This window comes from Rhineura floridana, chromosome 4, assembly GCF_030035675.1.
Source record: "Rhineura floridana isolate rRhiFlo1 chromosome 4, rRhiFlo1.hap2, whole genome shotgun sequence".
Lineage (NCBI taxonomy): Eukaryota > Metazoa > Chordata > Lepidosauria > Squamata > Rhineuridae > Rhineura > Rhineura floridana.
The window spans coordinates 172,018,405-172,036,807 of record NC_084483.1 but is presented as its reverse complement, the minus strand read 5'-3'; the positions used below and the strand labels follow the sequence as shown (position 1 = coordinate 172,036,807).

Here is an 18,403-nt window from a genome sequence, read left to right as displayed (position 1 = left end):
AGAGTGTTTGAGGAGGGCAGGGTTGCAGAGGAAGAGACATTTTCCTTATGTGAGCTTCCTCCATAAGTTTGCATGCATTATGTAAGGGCCTGAATCTAAGAAAAGTTTAGGATTCAGGTCCTTTTCAGTTTTGTGTTTTAAGACTCTGGACCTTGTTTTGATTTTCAAGAGATAATTCTTACCACATTGGAAAAATCAATAATGAAATTAAAATTACTAATTTTTGTGGGCATGACGTTTTGTTGCAAAGCCTTTTGCAAGTTGTGGAATATATTTTCAAGTTTTTCTTTTGCTGCCATGAGGTCTAGACTTTTTCTAATGTTAAAACTGCAAATAATAATGCTGGTAATGGAACTTAAGCATTATTTTTATTCTGTGTAAAAAAAAATTATATGCCACTTTTTGGGTGAAAACCATTCAGAGCAGCTTACAATAATAAAAATAATAAAGATTACAAGTATAAAAATCAGATATTACTAAAACCAAAATAAAACAGAAGAATAAAATTAAACAATTCTTTTAGAGCTTATGCACTTTGTTGATAAGTTATTTTAAATGATTAAAAATTAATCAATTAAACTGTGTCACCAGTTAATCAGGGAGCAGATTTCTAAATGGTTATAAACTTATTTTTAACACTTATTTATGTATTTATTTGTTTTATATCCTGCCCTTTCTCCCAGTAGGAGCCCACTGCAGCAAGCAAAAGCACTAAAAAGACTTTAAAATATCATAAAAATAGATTTTAAAATATATTAAAGCACAACAACCATTAAAACATATTAAAACAAAATATCTTTAAAAACATTTTTTAAAAGCTTTAAAAACATTAAAAAAGAAGGGTTAAAAACATTAAAAAGCAATTCCAACATAGATGCAGACTGGGTAAGGTCTCTACTTAAAAGTCTTGTTGAAAGACGAAGGTCTTCAGTAGGCACTGAGCAGATAACAGAGATGGTGCCTGTCTAATATTTAAGAGGAGGGAATTCCAAAGCATTAGTGACACCACACTAAAGGTCCGCTTCCTGTTTTGTGTAGAACAGACCTCCTGATAAGATGGTATCACCTGCAGACCACAGTGATTGACTTGGTATATAAAGGATAAGAAGGTCTTTAAGGTATCCTGGTCCCAAGCTGTATAGGGCTTTGTACACCAAAACCAGAACCTTGAATTTAGCTGGGTAGCTAATAGGTAGGTAGCCAGTGCAATTCTTTCAGTAGTGGAGTGACGTGTTGGCAATAACCTGCTCCAGTGAGCTGTCTCACTGCTGCATTTTACTCCAGCTGCAACTTTCGGACCAATCTCAAGGGTAACCCCACATAGAGCGCATTACAGTAATCCAGCCTAGAGGTTACCACTGCATGGACAACAGTGGTCAGACTATCCCTGTCCAGAAACTGCTGCAGCTGTCTTACCATCCGAAGCTGATGAAAGGCACTCCTAGCCACTGAGGTCGCCTGAGCCTCTAGCGACAAAGATGAATTGAGGAGCAGCCCCAGACTACGGATTGCTCTTTCAGAGGGAATACAACCACATCCAAAGCAAGCAACTGACCAATTCTCCAAACTCAGGACATACACAATTCTTAGATAATGCATGCCACCTCTACACCTGTACAAGAGGAAATGCTTCTAATACAGGACACGTAGGTGTCATGTAAAAAGAAAGTAGGACTTCTTTTCTTTAGAACCAATTAAAACTGGTTCAACTAAGATTTCTTTAATCAGGTAACAGTCCTAGCTTATGGGAGGGGGGTGTTGAGAGATGGAATGCAGTTTCTTGATCTGTGTATATTGTATGATTTAGTGTCATTGACAATATCCTAGACCTTTCAATTTATTTTTTTTACCATTTTGTATATTTTATTATTTGTTTGTGGGAGGAAGTCTCTGGTGAAGAGGCTAGATGTGGCTGAGTAATCAGCACTGCATGTGTCTCTGGGCCCTACATAATAATAATAATAATAATTTAATTTTTAGGCCGCCTATCTGGCCGAAGCCACCCTATGCATATACATATGCATGCTGGCTAATCTCTGTGTTGCCAAGCACTCCAGTACCATCCCAGCCTCTTCAGATCTGCTGGGATACAACTTGGTAATTCCACAATGTCTGTAAGGCCTTTTCAGACTTGCCTTCTTTTGTCTAAAGATGCCTTGTCCCTTCCATGGGGTGCTCTCTTAAATGTGGTCTGTGACTGGATTGGGACAAATATGTAAGTATGCACCTCTGTTGCTAGTCAACTTGTAAGAGGTGGTGCTGTGCACTTGATCTTTGATAAATCTTGTATGTATAAATCTTATGTGTAAACTCATTTGTGTCTAATAATGATAGTTTTTATAAATAAAGGAATAGCTATAATTAAAAGCAATTTTACCAGAATTATGTTTACTTTATTTCCTAGCCCTGCATGAATATCTTACAGCTCTGTGAAGCTTTGGATCCTGACGGTTGAGGTCAAAATGTGGAAATACATCTGACTTAACTATAGGTGCCAGAACCTATTTTAGGCGTACAAACATATGGCTAGTTTGCAAAGATGCCAGCTACCCGCATCTTCCATCTTGTTATAGAAAGTATAAGTATCCACAACTGTCATGTAGTAATTCATATTTAGTTTACACACCAACATATTGGCTTGTTTTCACTTATTTGTTACATATAATGCAAAAACTTTGTGTGACTCAGTTTCATCACATTTATAATTTTAAAAATGTATATTGTAATAATTTTATTTCCAAATATAATGATGGGGGGGATGCAGGAAGCAAAGGAGTAGGAGAAAAGATCCAATGCATTTCAGACCTTTTTGGCTAACATTTTACTTTCTTTTAATTGTTTTTTCTTAAATCATGATATATAAATGTAGTATATGCAGAGTTTTAAAGATTTCTATACATGTTTTTACAATTTTGTAATTATAATATTTTTGTTTGTAGAACTAGATGACTTGCAACATCTGAAACACATTTTCGCCTACCTCTTGCCTGGGTTTTTCCCTTTTTGCTGTGAACAAAGGCCACTTTTCAAATATCAGCTGCCTATCGTGCTATGATACATTGATTTCCATATAAAGAAAAGCACAGAGGCTGATTTGCACACATTTGCCAAGTCAAACTATGGCTTAACATGAACAAGCAGGTTTCTAAAGAGGAGATTATGGACATGGCATTACTCTTCCAGAGAGCCAGTGTGATGTAGTGGTTAAGGTGTTGGACTACGACCTGGAAGACCAGGGTTCGAATCCCCACTCAGCCATGAAGCTCACTGGGTGACCTTGGGCCAGTCACTGCCTCTCAGCCTCAGAGGAAGGCAATGGTAAATTCCCTCTGGATACCACTTACCATGAAAACCCTATTCATAGGGTCGCCGTAATTTCCATTTCATTTTCATTTCCTCTTCCAGTCTTAGTGAGCTGAGCCATGGTTTGGCTTAGTATGTTGTCAGAAACTAGGCTCATGGTTTCTCTTGCTCCAGACAAACCATGAGCTTATAACCAAGGTGTATTCTAGGGTTTACATTTTGTGGTTTGTCTGGAGGAGACAAACCATGACCCCGGATTTGGAGGATACACTAAGCCAAGCTATGGCTTCACTTGTAGCAGCAGAAGGACCAGGGAAGGAGCACAGCAGTCATCATCTCTTCTCTGGGAACCCTTGGCAGTCTGTGCAAACCACCTCATTGTGTTGGATCTGTTGGCACCCTTCTATGAATGGAAGGACTTCTTATCCAGAGGATCCTTCAACCAAATGTATGGAGAGGGGCCAGCCTTCCACGCCACCTCCCATACAGTTATCCAGAGCAGACTTTTTAGGGAGGGGGCATCAGAAGCTCTGTTTACCAGATCTCTGAATCTAGTAATATTGTTAGGTGAAAAATAGAACCCTATTTTATTCTGTATCCTGTTGTTCCAACATTTCTTAATTGTAGTGCAATTAATGAAAAAAAGATTGGCAGGCATAATACTCTAATTCAGAACGGTATATCAATAAATAATTAATTCTGCAGAATTTACTAAAGTAATATTTTAATAAGTTAATGGATGGTTGAGTGTTGATTTGTGATTGTATTAAATACATTTGTTTTTCCCCATTTAAGAGTTTCTAAATTTCAAAAGTGCATCAAGTTGCATTGGACAAAATGATCCTTCCAGGCTGTTGTGAACAGCAGTATTGTTTGAATATAACTTGTCTATTTTATAGAAAAACAGAAATTATAACTTGATATTGCTTTGTTAGTGTGGGGTGAATAGTAAATAGTGTTGATAAAACAATATTGTAATCACTGTGTAATTGTATATGTTCACAGTAGTATTTTTAATCAGGCTGTTAAGTTGTGACATAGCAAACTGAGTTCATTTCTGTATGTCCCTAGTAGAATATGCTCAGTCTTGATTAGAGTTCATAGCTGAACTTGCTTGAGATAATAGACTAAAACATAAATGTACAAGCTATAGCATAAACACTGATGCAATGGTGGCAGAAAAGAATGATTTCTTTGCTGCCCGCACTGCCACAGAGTAAGCCTTCAAATAGGCTCTAGCCCATGCTCGGTCAGACTTGCTCCGAGTCTTCCGCCAACGTCGCTATAGTCTCTGTCTCATTCGTTTCATCACTGCCAGCTCCTTGGTAAACCAAGGGGCTGGTTTGGCTCCACTGTGTGAGAGGGGACACTCAGAGCGATCGTGTCCACCGCCCTGGCCATTTCCCCGTTCCAGAGGTCAACCAGAGCTTTGACAGAATCGCCTGCCGAGGTGGCAGGAAAATCCCCAAGAGCCATCAGGAAACCATCCAGATCCATCAGCCTCCTGGGGCGGACCATCCTAATCGGTCCCACACCCCTGCAGAGGTTCTGAGTCCCGGTGAGTCTAAACCCCACCAGGTAGTGATCTGTCCATGACAAAGGAACTACAGAAAGTTCCTCCACACCAAGATCACCATCATCCCCCTCCACACAGAAAACAAGGTCCAGGGTGTGGCCAGCAACATGAGTGGGGCCAGATACTACTTGGGACAGACCCATGGTTGTCATGGAGGCCATGAAGTCCTGAGCCACTCCCGACGGCGGCCTCAGCATGGATGTTGAAGTCCCCCAGCACCACAAGCCGAGGGGACTCCAACATCAGCCCCAAGACCACCCCAGCTAGCTCAGGAAGGGAGACTGTTGAGCAGCGGGGTGGGTGGTACACCAATAGAATCCCTAACCTGTCCCGACCACCCATCTTCAAATACACACACTCACACCCTGGACACTGTGGGATAGGGCACCTGGACAGGGAGATAGTATCCCGATAGACCACTGCGACTCCACCTCCTCGCCCCCTAGGTCTTGCCTGCTGCTGCACAGAAAAACCTGGTGGGCAAAGCTGAGAGAGATTAACCCCCCCAGCTTCATTCAACCAGGTCTCAGTAATATAAGCCAGGTCGGCATGCTCTTCCAGGATCAAGTCCTGAATGGCCATTGTTTTACCATTCACCGACCTGGCATTCACAAGCAGCAATTTCAGCCTGGGGGGACTGTCATCGTGGCTATCCAGGCTATTTGAACGGGGAGACAGTTTGGGGGCAACCAGCACTCTGTTGCATACCTCTCTCCCCTGATAACATAACTGCCTCCCTACTCCGTATCTCCCTCTGCCCTCTACAACACTTAAATATGTCCAAAAGTTAGTCTGCATGCATGAAAATTATTGGAGTTACTGATTTTGCTGTAGTTTACATGTAGAGGCATTTGCATAATTTTAACATTAAAAACATGTACTCTCCATGCTTTTCTTACATTAGTTCAGGAAAAAATGTCATGTATGAAGGAGCTCAACTTGGGACAGGTCAGAAATTGAGATTCATTTGGCATTTGCCAATAAGGCTGCAACCTTAAACACACTTATGAGGGAGTAAGCCTCAGTAAGAACATAATGGTTCTTACTCCTGAGTAAACATGCATAGATTGATCAGTCTTAAACAATACAAACAAACTTATTTTGGTGCATATAGGAGAGAGGAAACATTGATTTATACACTTCAGTAGTAGTAATAACAAAATGCAAGGCCTAGATCTTTGGGGCCCAGTCCAGATAAAGGTGGTTATGATTAAATATCAAAAGCAGCGAGACTAACTTTATTGCAAGTAACTTTTTCCATTGGTCTCAATAGGATTAGACACAACTAATTTTAGCTGGATTGAGATGGGGAGGAGAGGGATGAAAAGTCGTGTTACTTGCAGGGCTGTGAAGTTGGAGTCGCGGAGTCGGAGTCGGAAGCAATTTTGGGTGGAGTCGGAGTCAGAAGCAATTTTGAGTCGGAGTCGCAGTCGGTAGAAATGTACCGACTCCGGCTTCAAAATAAAATTAATATTTTAATATTAATATTTTAACATAAATCAATATGCATTTGCCATTTATGAAGGAGTCGGAGTCGGACAGTAGAAAAATAGAGGAGTCGGAGTCGAAGGTTTGATGTACCGACTCCACAGCCCTGGTTACTTGAGTAGGTGCTTGCTTGTTCTATGTTGGTTCTCGCCCACTGTGTTCAAGCACTGTTTTTCTTAGGTTCAGAATTAAATTATGAGTAAAATATTCATGTAAGTTTATGATTGATGAGGAGGAAAATGTGCTAGTTGCAGTACTTGATTTCTAATATTTTTGTTCCAGGTTCAGCACTTCAAGACAAACACTAATGTGGATTCCAGACTCCTTTTTTTCCAGGTATTTTGAACCTAGATCTTATGGATCTTTACTTAGAAGTAAGTCTAAGTTCAATGAGACTTACTCCCTAGTAAATGTGCATAGAATCACAACCTTCACAAATTACTTTATTAGAACTATTTTTTACATTAACTGGGTTCTAAGTGATGTAGCTTACTTCCTTGGTAGCTCACAGGTTCATAATTATGCTATAGTTCAAGTCTTTATTGTAGCATTTCTCATACATTTTATGCCAGTTTCATGTTATGGATATATTCTTTGAATAAACCCTTGTGTTTTGTGCCTTGTGGTGAATTCTGAGCTGGGAAATACTTTCCCAAAAATGTCAGTATAGTATGAGGGTGGAACTACATGTTTTCTCAGCAAATGCATATTTCCAAAACTGTGTTTCTGAGAGAATGAATGGAGTGGGACAGATTCAGAAGAAGAAAGAGAAAGATTCTTAATTCCTCCTATACCCACTAATTTTTTCTTCCAAATGGTTCTGTATAAGCTTTTAAGACCAAAATGTGAAATTTAAAACCATCTGTTTCCCTTGGAGCTTGCATTTCTTCTGTGGTTTGTAATCCTGGGACCCTATGCATAGAAAAAGACATACTCTGATTGATTGATTGATTGATTGATTGATTGATTGATTGATTGATTGATTGATTGATTGATTGATTGATTGATTGATTGATTGCACTTGTATACCGCCCCATAGCCGAAGTTCTCTGGGCGGTTTACAGCAATCAAAAACATTAAAACAAATATACAATTTAAAACACATATTTTAAAAACAATTTAAAACACAATTTTAAAATTTAAAACAATATAAAAACAATTTAAAACACATGCTAAAATGCCTGGGAGAAGAGGAAAGTCTTGACCTGGCGCCGAAAAGATAACAGTGTTGGCACCTGGCGCACCTCGTCAGGGAGATCATTCCATAATTTGGGGGCCACCATTGAGAAGGCCCTCTCCCTTGTTGCCACCCTCTGAGCTTCCCTTGGAGTAGGCACCCAGAGGAGGGCCTTTGATCTTGAACATACTCTTGGATGCTGACTTTTCTTTCGTGAATGAAACATGGCTCACATTCACAGAACAGTATTTCCTACCTCTGTAGCTACCTTTATCTCTTAAAATCTAGAGTTTGGGGGGATTTGTGAAGGGTGTGGAATAGGGAGTTGGCAGATATTGCCCCCCTCTCATGGAAACAGAGGTGGAATTTAGAATCCAAGCCACTGATTTTTCCCATCTCTTCTTACAGAGTTACCTTATAATTTAGATTTATTTATTTTCAGTTTGCTGAGTGGAAGAATTTCAACACTAAAGGATGAAACTGGTGCTGTGAGTATTCCTTTCTTTAAAAGAAAGATTAGAATATAAAACTTGATTATTGTATTAGGTTTAGCTGGATGAAACTCTTTGTTGGATCCAGTGTAAATCAAATAAATTGATGTGTATAAATGCTTTAGGATTTATAAACCAATGTAAAATAAAGGTGGTGATAAAATCCTGGTTTGGAGGAATCGGTTACGCTGCAAACATGAGATGAGGCCTCCTCCCAAAAGAGCGGTGGTTTAAATCTAGGTATAGAGAACCCTGAACAAAACGTTTGTAAGACACAATAGAGAGAATTTACCCAAATACAATACATATACAATACATGTACAAAAGGCTGCTTGGTCAGATGGTCTGGTCATGTAGTTCTCAGCAATCAATGGGGGTTTCAAGTAGGGGTAAATATTCACTAATAGGCAAAAAAACCCCTTGTGGTTTAAGAACAATACCTATAGCCAACAGATATTTCTATCCAACTTTAATAAGGAGGGAAATTGGGCAGCTATAGTGAATGCACCAGGGGAGCAGGAGACTGACCTCCTCTCTGAGGTATTGTAAAGGTAAAGGTGTTCCCGCACTTGTAGTGTGAGTCGTTTCTGACTCTTAAGGTGACGTCTTGCGACGTTTACTAGGCAAACCGTATATATGGGGTGGGATTGCCAGTTCCTTCCCCTGCCTTTCTTTATATAAGAACATAAGAAGAGCCTGCTGGATCAGGCCAGTGGCCCATCTAGTCCAGCATCCTGTTCTCACAGTGGCCAACCAGGTGCCTGGGGGAAGCCCGCAAGCAGGACCCGAGTGCAAGAACACTCTCCCCTCCTGAGGCTTCCGGCAACTGGTTTTCAGAAGCATGCTGCCTCTGACTAGGGTGGCACAGCACAGCCATCATGGCTAGTAGCCATTGATAGCCCTGTCCTCCATGAATTTGTCTAATCTTCTTTTAAAGCCATCCAAGCTGGTGGCCATTACTGCATCTTGTGGGAGCAAATTCCCTAGTTTAACTATGCGCTGAGTAAAGAAGTACTTCCTTTTGTCTGTCCTGAATCTTCCAACATTCAGCTTCTTTGAATGTCCACGAGTTCTAGTATTATGAGAGAGGGAGAAGAACTTTTCTCTATCCACTTTCTCAATGCCATGCATAATTTTATACACTTCTAGCATGTCTCCTCTGACCCGCCTTTTCTCTAAACTAAAAAGCCCCAAATGCTGCAACCTTTCCTCGTAAGGGAGTCGCTGCATCCCCTTGATCATTCTGGTTGCCCTCTTCTGAACCTTTTCCAACTCTATAATATCCTTTTTGAGATGAGGCGACCAGAACTGTACACAGTATTCCAAATGCGGCCGCACCATAGATTTATACAACGGCATTATGATATCGGCTGTTTTATTTTCAATACCTTTCCTAATTATCGCTAGCATGGAATTTGCCTTTTTCACAGCAACCGCACACTGGGTCGACATTTTCATCGTGCTGTCCACTACAACCCCGAGGTCTCTCTCCTGGTCGGTCACCGCCAGTTCAGACCCCATGAGCGTATATGTGAAGTTAAGATTTTTTGCTCCAATATGCATAATTTTACACTTGTTTATATTGAATTGCATTTGCCATTTTTCTGCCCATTCACTCAGTTTGGAGAGGTCCTTTTGGAGCTCTTCGCAATCCCTTTTTGTTTTAACAACCCTGAACAATTTAGTGTCATCAGCAAACTTGGCCACTTCACTGCTCACTCCTAATTCTAGGTCATTAATGAACAAGTTGAAAAGTACAGGTCCCAATACCGATCCTTGAGGGACTCCACTTTCTACAGCCCTCCATTGGGAGAACTGTCCGTTTATTCCTACTCTCTGCTTTCTGCTTCTTAACCAATTTCTTATCCACAAGAGGACTTCTCCTCTTATTCCATGACTGCTAAGCTTCCTCAGAAGCCTTTGGTGAGGTACCTTGTCAAAAGCTTTTTGAAAGTCTAAGTACACTATGTCCACTGGATCACCTCTATCTATATGCTTGTTGACACTCTCAAAGAATTCTAATAGGTTACTGAGACAGGACTTTCCCTTGCAGAAGCCATGCTGGCTCTGCTTCAGCAAGGCTTGTTCTTCTATGTGCTTAGTTAATCTAGCTTTAATCATACTTTCTACCAGTTTTCCAGGGACAGAAGTTAAGCTAACTGGCCTGTAATTTCCGGGATCCCCTCTGGATCCCTTTTTGAAGATTGGCGTTACATTTGCCACTTTCCAGTCCTCAGGCACGGAGGAGGACCCAAGGGACAAGTTACATATTTTAGTTAGCAGATCAGCAATTTCACCTTTGAGTTCTTTGAGAACTCTCGGGTGGATGCCATCCGGGCCCGGTGATTTGTCAGTTTTTATATTGTCCATTAAGCTTAGAACTTCCTCTCTCGTTACCACTATTTGTCTCAGTTCCTCAGAATCCCTTCCTGCAAATGTTAGTTCAGGTTCAGGGATCTGCCCTATATCTTCCACTGTGAAGACAGATGCAAAGAATTCATTTAGCTTCTCTGCAATCTCCTTATCGTTCTTTAGTACACCTTTGACTCCCTTATCATCCAAGGGTCCAATTGTCTCCCTAGATGGTCTCCTGCTTTGAATGTATTTATAGAATTTTTTGTTGTTGGTTTTTATGTTCTTAGCAATGTGCTCCTCAAATTCTTTTTTAGCATCCCTTATTGTCTTCTTGCATTTCTTTTGCCAGAGTTTGTGTTCTTTTTTATTTTCTTCATTCGGACAAGACTTCCATTTTTTGAAGGAAGACTTTTTGCCTCTAAGAGCTTCCTTGACTTTGCTCGTTAACCATGCTGGAATCTTCTTGGCCCTGGCGGTACCTTTTCTGATCTGCGGTATGCACTCCAGTTGAGCTTCTAATATAGTGTTTTTAAACAACTTCCAAGCATTTTTGAGTGATGTGACCCTCTGGACTTTGTTTTTCAGCTTTCTTTTTACCAATCCCCTCATTTTTGTGACGTTTCCTCTTTTGAAGTCAAATGTGACCGTGTTGGATTTTCTTGGCAATTGGCCAGTTACATGTATGTTTAATTTAATAGCACTGTGGTCACTGCTCCCAATCGGTTCAACAACACTTACATCTTGCACCAGGTCCCGGTCCCCACTGAGGATTAAGTCCAGGGTTGCCGTCCCTCTGGTCGGTTCCATGACCAACTGATCTAGGGAATAGTCATTTAGAATATCTAGAAACTTTGCTTCTTTGTCATGACTGGAACACATATGCAGCCAGTCTATGTCCGGGTAGTTGAAGTCACCCATTACTACCACATTTCCTAGTTTGGATGCTTCCTCAATTTCATATCTCATCTCCAGGTCTCCCTGAGCATTTTGATCAGGGGGACGATAGATCGTTCCCAGTATTAAGTCCCTCCTGGGGCATGGTATCACCACCCACAACGATTCTGTGGAGGAGTCTGCCTCTTTTGGGGTTTCGAGCTTGCTGGATTCAATGCCTTCTTTCACGTATAGAGCGACTCCGCCACCAATACGTCCTTCCCTGTCCTTCCGATACAATTTATATCCAGGGATAACCGTATCCCACTGGTTTTCTCCATTCCACCAGGTCTCCGTTATGCTCACTATATCAATGCTCTCCTCTAAGACCAAGCACTCCAGTTCTCCCATCTTGGTTCGCAGGCTCCTAGCATTAGCGTACAGGCGCTTGTAAGCAGTGTCTCTCTTCAAGTGTCTTTGGCACTTGTGGTTAGGCCTGTGGTAATTTTGCTCTTCTGAATTTATATCCTGTGCCCCTGCTCTCACAATGCCTACTTCTAGGCCTACCCCTTTTTTACCCCCCAGCGTATGCCGGGTACTCATTTTACCGACCACGGATGGATGGAAGGTTGAGTGGACCTCGACCCCTTTTACCGGAGATTTGACTTCCTCCTTCCGTTGGAATCGAACTCCGGCCGTGAGCAGAGCTTTGGCTGCGTTACCGCCGCTTACAAATTGATAAAAATGCGAACACAATTTGGGTTGGTCTTTCACAGTCCAGTCCACTTCTTGTGTATCTTGGAAGAATTTGGTAAGATGGGTGAATGGGCACTGGGCAGAGGAAAAGCCCCTTTCCTTTCCAAAATGAAAACATTGTGAACTGTATCACTGTTTTTCAGGGTTTCACCCACCTTTTTATTCTACAGCAGGCACATGTAGCCTCCCACCCAAATTTAAACCAAAGCTGTCACTGGCCACATCCACACCAGACCTTTATTCTGCTTTAGACAGTCATGGCTTCCCCCAAAGAATTCTGGGAAATGTAGCTTGTAAAGGGTGCTGAGAGTTGCTAAGAGACACCCTATTCCCCTCACAGAGCTACAGTGCTCAGAAGAGGGCTGACTGTTAAACCAGTCTGGCCACTGGAGCTCTGTCAGGAGAATAGGAGTCTCCTAACAACTCTCAGCATCCTTCACAAACTACACTTCCCAGAATTATTTGGGAGAAGCCATGACTGTCTAAAGTGGACTAAAAGTCTGGCATGGATATGGCCTTCTGATTAGCCAAGCCAAACAGCTGTTAGTCTGGCTTTTAGAACACTGACAGTTGGTTACTGAGCATGCCTGCGGTATCATAGAGTCCAATGTTAAATTTCTTAAATTAATTAAAAATCAGCCATGCAATTTTTTTAACTTTTAAATTACAGAAGATGAAGGTCAGAGTATGGGGCAAGGTCAGTAATAGGATTATAGCTTCTGTGAACATAGCTGATTTTTAATTAATTTCAACAAATTATGAGACCACTGACAGAAAAAAGTTCCACAGGGGCAAGGATTTCCCCCCTCTTGTTTTTACACTTTGAATTCTAGATTCTCTGAATGTTTTGTGTATCGCCATGAAAACTGAGAGGGTTGTTAAGTAAGCATTTCTGAGTTCAGGACTATAGGCTTTGTAAGGTTTTATTCTGAAATGGGCTAATGGGAAGCAGCAGAATGGCATGGGGGTATATTCAATTTAGCATTGTGGAATGCGAAAAATCCATGCTGGCCATAGTATACAGCCATTCTTTTGGCTGTATAATTAAGTAACTTTCTACACATGTGTACCTACAAACCAGCCTGATTTTTGTATTCTAAATCAGGTAATGAATGATTTTTTTATTTTAACTTGGGTAATGATGAACCTTGGCAACATCTCTAGGTAGAATGGGGAGACACTGCTTTCAGTCTTTTACTGAGTGGAATGATATGGGCAAATTGTGAACTGAATAGTCGCACTCAGGCTGGTGATAAGTTTAGGTGTTATATGAAAATTTGTGACATTAGAAAAGGTCCTTTTTTAATTTAATGAGGGTATTTTTTTAAAAAAAATGGACTTTAGTTTTGTAATGCCAAATTACAAAATGCCAAAATTAAGTGTTTTTAAACTGCTCCCAATGCAATAAATGAATTAGAAGTGCTTAACTATGGTTGGGATGTTCTTGTATTGTAAAAGTTCGATGTAAAGCTAATATATGGGCTCCCATTTCTTTATAGATATTTATTGATAGAGATCCTGCAGCATTTGCGCCTATTTTAAATTTTCTTCGAACAAAGGAGCTAGATTTGCGGTAAGGAATTCAATGTTTGTTACTGTCATTTTAAAAACACTTCTGGTGGAAGATGGTCATAAAAACACTTGTAAGATCATTGAAAACCAAATTTTATAAACTCTGTACTTGCAGTAATTTCCACAGAATAATCTGCTCCCAACCCTTTGAGGTGAATTTCTGCATAACTTTTATTTAAAATATTTATAAGTGGCACTTTTCATAAAAGTATATCAAGGTGACATTACAGCATACAAAAATACAATAGAATTAAAAAACAATCAAAACATAGTTAAAAACAATAATAAAAGCATCCATAAGTACTGCATTGGATGGAAAAGAAAATTCATATTAAAATGCCGGTTTTAAAAGTTCAGTTTTCAGAAGACTCCTGAAAGAAAGGAGGGATTATTCCTGCTAAACCTCTGTTGATAGGGATTTCCACAGGGCAGGGCCTACTACTCTAATGGCTTGGTCCCTGGTAGAGGCCAACTCGACCTCACGGAAATAAGGACCGCTACGATTGCCCCATCAAAAGAGCTCCCGGACATGGGAACCACCACCCAGAAGGCCACTGTCCTTCCAGGATTCAAGCTCAGTTTATTGACCCTCATCCAGTCCACCACTAAACACAAGGGGCTGAGGAATACTTTCCCAATACTGCTGTCTGGATACAACCCTGTAGGTATGACTGGAACCAACACAGCACAGTGATACCGGTGTCCATCCCACAGAGCTGGTCCAGAAGGATACCATGGTCAATGATATTGAAAGCCACTGAGAGATCGAGCAGGAGGAGCAGGTTTGCATTCCCCCTGTCCTCTATAAAGGTCATCCATCAGGGCCACCAAGGCTGATTCAAGCCTGAACCCAGACTAAAATGGATCCAGGTAATCACTGTCTCATCCAGGAATGTCTGCAGCTGTTCCATCATAACCCTCTCAGTCAGCTTTCCCAGGAAAGGAGTATTTGCAACTGGGCAATAGTTAATCAATTGGGTCTATGGCTGGTTTTTTTGGTAGTGGTCCCACTACTGGCTCTTTTAAGGTGGTAGGCACCACTCACTCTTGCAAAGTGGCATTTACTATTCCCTTGACCCACCCAGTCAACCCTGTTTGGCTCAATTTCAGTAACCATGACAGGCAGGGTTCAAGAGGGCATTCCTGCAAGCATCCTATCCACATCATCAGGCCTTAAAAAATTAATGTGACCCCACAAATTCGGGGAAGACATGGCATTAGGCACCTCAGCTGGAACTTAGTCATAATGGTAGCATCTAAATTGCTGAAGATTATTTATTATTACTAAATTTTATTTATACCCTGCCTTTCGGCCAAAGGCCCTCAAGGCAGCTGAGAAAGAAAAATAAACACCGGTATAAAAATACAATAAAAGCAATACAATTTACAAAAATTAAATAACAAATAACATAAACAAGATAAATTACTTTATCCTCAAAATGAAGGGCCAAATGGTTGTAGCAGGCTTCTGTTGCCTCCAGAGGCCTGTCCCCACCAGCTGGTGACTCCAGATTCTGGGTGACCCGGAAGAGCTGTGCTGGATGATTACTTGAGGCCTCAATAGAGGCCGCAAAGTTAGCCTTCTTTGCCCCTAGTGCCACGTGATAAGTGCAGTTATGCTCTCGAACCAGTGTTCAGTCAGACTCTGAGTGAGTTCTACACTGTTGGTGCTCTAGATGTTGTCCAAGAGGTCTACTGGTTTCTGGAAGAATTTATTAGGTCTTCCTATGTGTGAGACCATAGATCTCCTCTGTAACCTGTATGTACTAGACACTTACGGCCCAATCTAGCAACTGAAGTCTCAGACCTAAAAGATCTGTATACAGTCTTTGAGGCATAACCCTGAAAAGGTTCAACTTGGAGAAACTCCCCCAGCCCAAATGAGCTAAGCTAGCTTTTCTTTTGTGTATTTACTCTAATTGTGAGACACACATTTACTCACCCAATTTGACCATACTTAGCAATGTCATCTGTGTGGTGGATTGGACTTCTAGTCAGCACATTCTGTATGCATCCCAGAAGACTTTGGTTCTGTGATTTCCACTTCTCATAGCCGTAACAGTTTAAAAACACAACACCTTTTTTCAAAGATAGAGTTTTTAGTTCTGTGTCAGATTCTGTATCCTTCCGTAAAGCTTTAATATAACATTTGTGTTGAGACTTGTGTTTTTCGATACCATGTAAAGTGGTTTGTCTGATCAAAGTACTTTGTTGTCATGCTAAAATTAAACTTCTTATGTAAGAGATTTAGGTTTAACCCTGTGTTAAGAATTTTAATTTCTATGCTGGGAAACTATTATTTAGTGTTCAAATAGTATTTCTATTTTCTAACTTTTTTGCAGGGGAGTAAGCATTAATGTACTCAGGCATGAAGCAGAATTTTATGGAATTACACCTTTAGGTAAGTATACATATTTAAAATACCCACAAGTTTGAACTTGGCAATCAGTTTAATAACACTTTTAATGAACCATCAAGGAGTCCAGAATGGTGGTAAATCATACACATTAGCGGTTCCCAAACTCCCCCCCCCCACAGACTATTTGAAAACTGCCAGTAGTCTTGGTGGACCACTTAATAGATGTTCTGCCAGTTGTAGCAATTTTAATGTGCTAGATGCTGTATGATTTTTCATTGTATTTCTTAGATTGTTTTTTATTGTATTAACAATTTGCTTTCTGTAGAATTCATATTATAGTACCATAAAATACAATCCAAGAAATAAAAGAAGCAATAAAAATACAATAAAAATCAATGTGAAAATTTCATGTTGACATGCCGCAGACCATAGGAATGAAGCTCGCGGACCACTGGTGGTCCACAGACCACAATTTGGGAACCCTTGATACACATATTTGGAACTTGTATAGTAAATAATGCTCAGGTGAAAGTTCTTGGCCAAGAACCTTTGCCTGAGAATTGTGTGGGGAAGAATGCAAAAAGCTCCTCCTCCTTTTATTGTTTCACAATAGTGTCAAGAGATCTGCTCCCCTCCCTCCGAAGCCACATTGGAATAATTCTAAGCCTTGTATAATTCTAAGCCTTATATATTGTCATTCCAGGTGACCTATTTATTTGAGGCGGGGGGATGGCAGCTAGTAGCCAGTATGAAGACCTCTCTTTGCCACTAGTAAATGCTTTGGCCAATTCCCATTTTGCCTGCTCTGCATACCAACAGAGTCTATTTTGCTAGGAGGAGGGACAGGATATTTTCAGTTGCAGCATCCTGATCTCCCAAGAGATACTTGATTGAGTCCCTCGTTGATTATACTGCCACAAGAGTGGCTGTATACTGTAGCCAGCATGGATTTTTCACATTCCGCAACGCTAAATTGAAAATCCCCCCCAAACCATTCTGATGCTTCCCATAAGCTCATTTCAAAACAAAACCTTACAAATCGTATAGTCCTGAACTCAGAAACGCTTACTTAACAACACTCTCAATTTTCATGGCGATACATAAAACAGTCAGAGAGAATCAAGAGTTCAAAGTCTAAAAAGGGGGGGGGGACCCAGAGCCCTTTTGGACTTCTTTCTCTGAGAGTTCTCATAATCTGTTGAAATTCATTAAAAATCAGCCATGTTCACAGAGTACCTGTAATCCTAATACTGACCTTGCCCCATACTCTGACCTTCATCTTCTGCAGTTTAAAAGTTAAAAAATGCCTGGCTGATTTTTAATTTAAGAAATTTTGGCTGCAGCCTATAATAACACAGGGCATGCTCAGTAAGAACCAACTGTCAGTGTTCTAAAAGCCTCACAGCTGCTTGGCTTGCCTAATCAGGGGGCCCCACCCACACCAGACTTTGATTTCACGTGACACAGGCATGGCTTCCCTCAGAGAATCCTGGGAAGTGTAGTTTGTGAAGGGTGTTGAGAGGAGACTCCTGTTCCACTGAGAGTGCTTCAGTGGCCAAACTGGTTTAACAGTCAGCCACTCTGGTTGAAGGTCTGTGAGGCATCTCCTAGCAACTCTCAGCACCTTCACTAACTACACTTCCCAGGATTCTTTGGGAGAAGCCATAACTGTCCAAAGTGAAATAAAGGCCTGGTGTGGATGTGGCCTGGGCAGCTTTGGTTTACATGTGGGTGGGAGGCTACATGTGTCTGCTGTAGAATAAAAAGGTGGGGGAAACCCTGAAAAACAATGATACTGTTCACAATGTTTTCCTTTTGGAAAGGGGCTTCCCTTCTGCCCAGTGCCACCCATCCAATCTCCTCCCTTCCCTGCCCCTCCCCAAGGTCAGTGTCGGACTACGACCTGGAAGACCAGGGTTCAAATCCCCACACAGCCATGAAGCTCCCTGGGTGACCTTGGGCCAGTCACTGCCTCTCAGCCTCAGAGGAAGGCAATGGTAAAACCACCTCTGAATACTGTTTACCATGAAAACTCTATTCATCAACATAAGTCGGGATCGACTTAAAGGCAGTCCATTTCCATTGTCAAATATGATTGCACAGAAATAAATCCCATTGAACTCAAAAAGTATGCAAATGATCAAACCCACCCTCCCTTCTCCTTGCTCCTATCCTCTCCCTCTTGACCCTTCCCTCCCTCTTCCTTTGCCCCTCCCTCCCCATCCCCTTCCAATACCCTCCTTCCCCCTCCCCTTCTCCCCATGGTCAGTTTTACCTATCTTAAGCATGATTGCATGGAAGTAAATACCATTGAACTCTATAAGTATGCAAATAATCAAACCTGCCTTCCCCTCCCCCTTCCTTTGCCCTCTCCAATACACTCCTTCCCTTTCCTCCTCCCCCATGGTCAGTTTTTCCAATCCTAAGCATGATTGCATAGGAGTAAATCTCAT

The 18,403-nt window shown here is 41.1% G+C and overlaps 1 protein-coding gene across 2 annotated transcripts in view; it reads left to right on the top strand.

Moving 5' to 3' along the window:
- The window catches only part of KCTD3 (potassium channel tetramerization domain containing 3), a 68,410-nt gene that overhangs the window by 3,447 nt on the left and 46,560 nt on the right, over positions 1-18,403 (top strand). The window contains exons 2-5 of one of the 2 annotated variants that reach the window (XM_061625200.1): positions 6,650-6,703; positions 7,987-8,032; positions 13,519-13,592; positions 15,934-15,992. In XM_061625200.1, the coding sequence (XP_061481184.1) occupies positions 6,650-6,703; positions 7,987-8,032; positions 13,519-13,592; positions 15,934-15,992 (233 nt within the window). Of the gene's footprint in view, positions 1-6,649; positions 6,704-7,986; positions 8,033-13,518; positions 13,593-14,270; positions 14,374-15,933; positions 15,993-18,403 lie in introns of those variants that run through there. The other variant, XM_061625201.1, reaches the window with a different exon arrangement.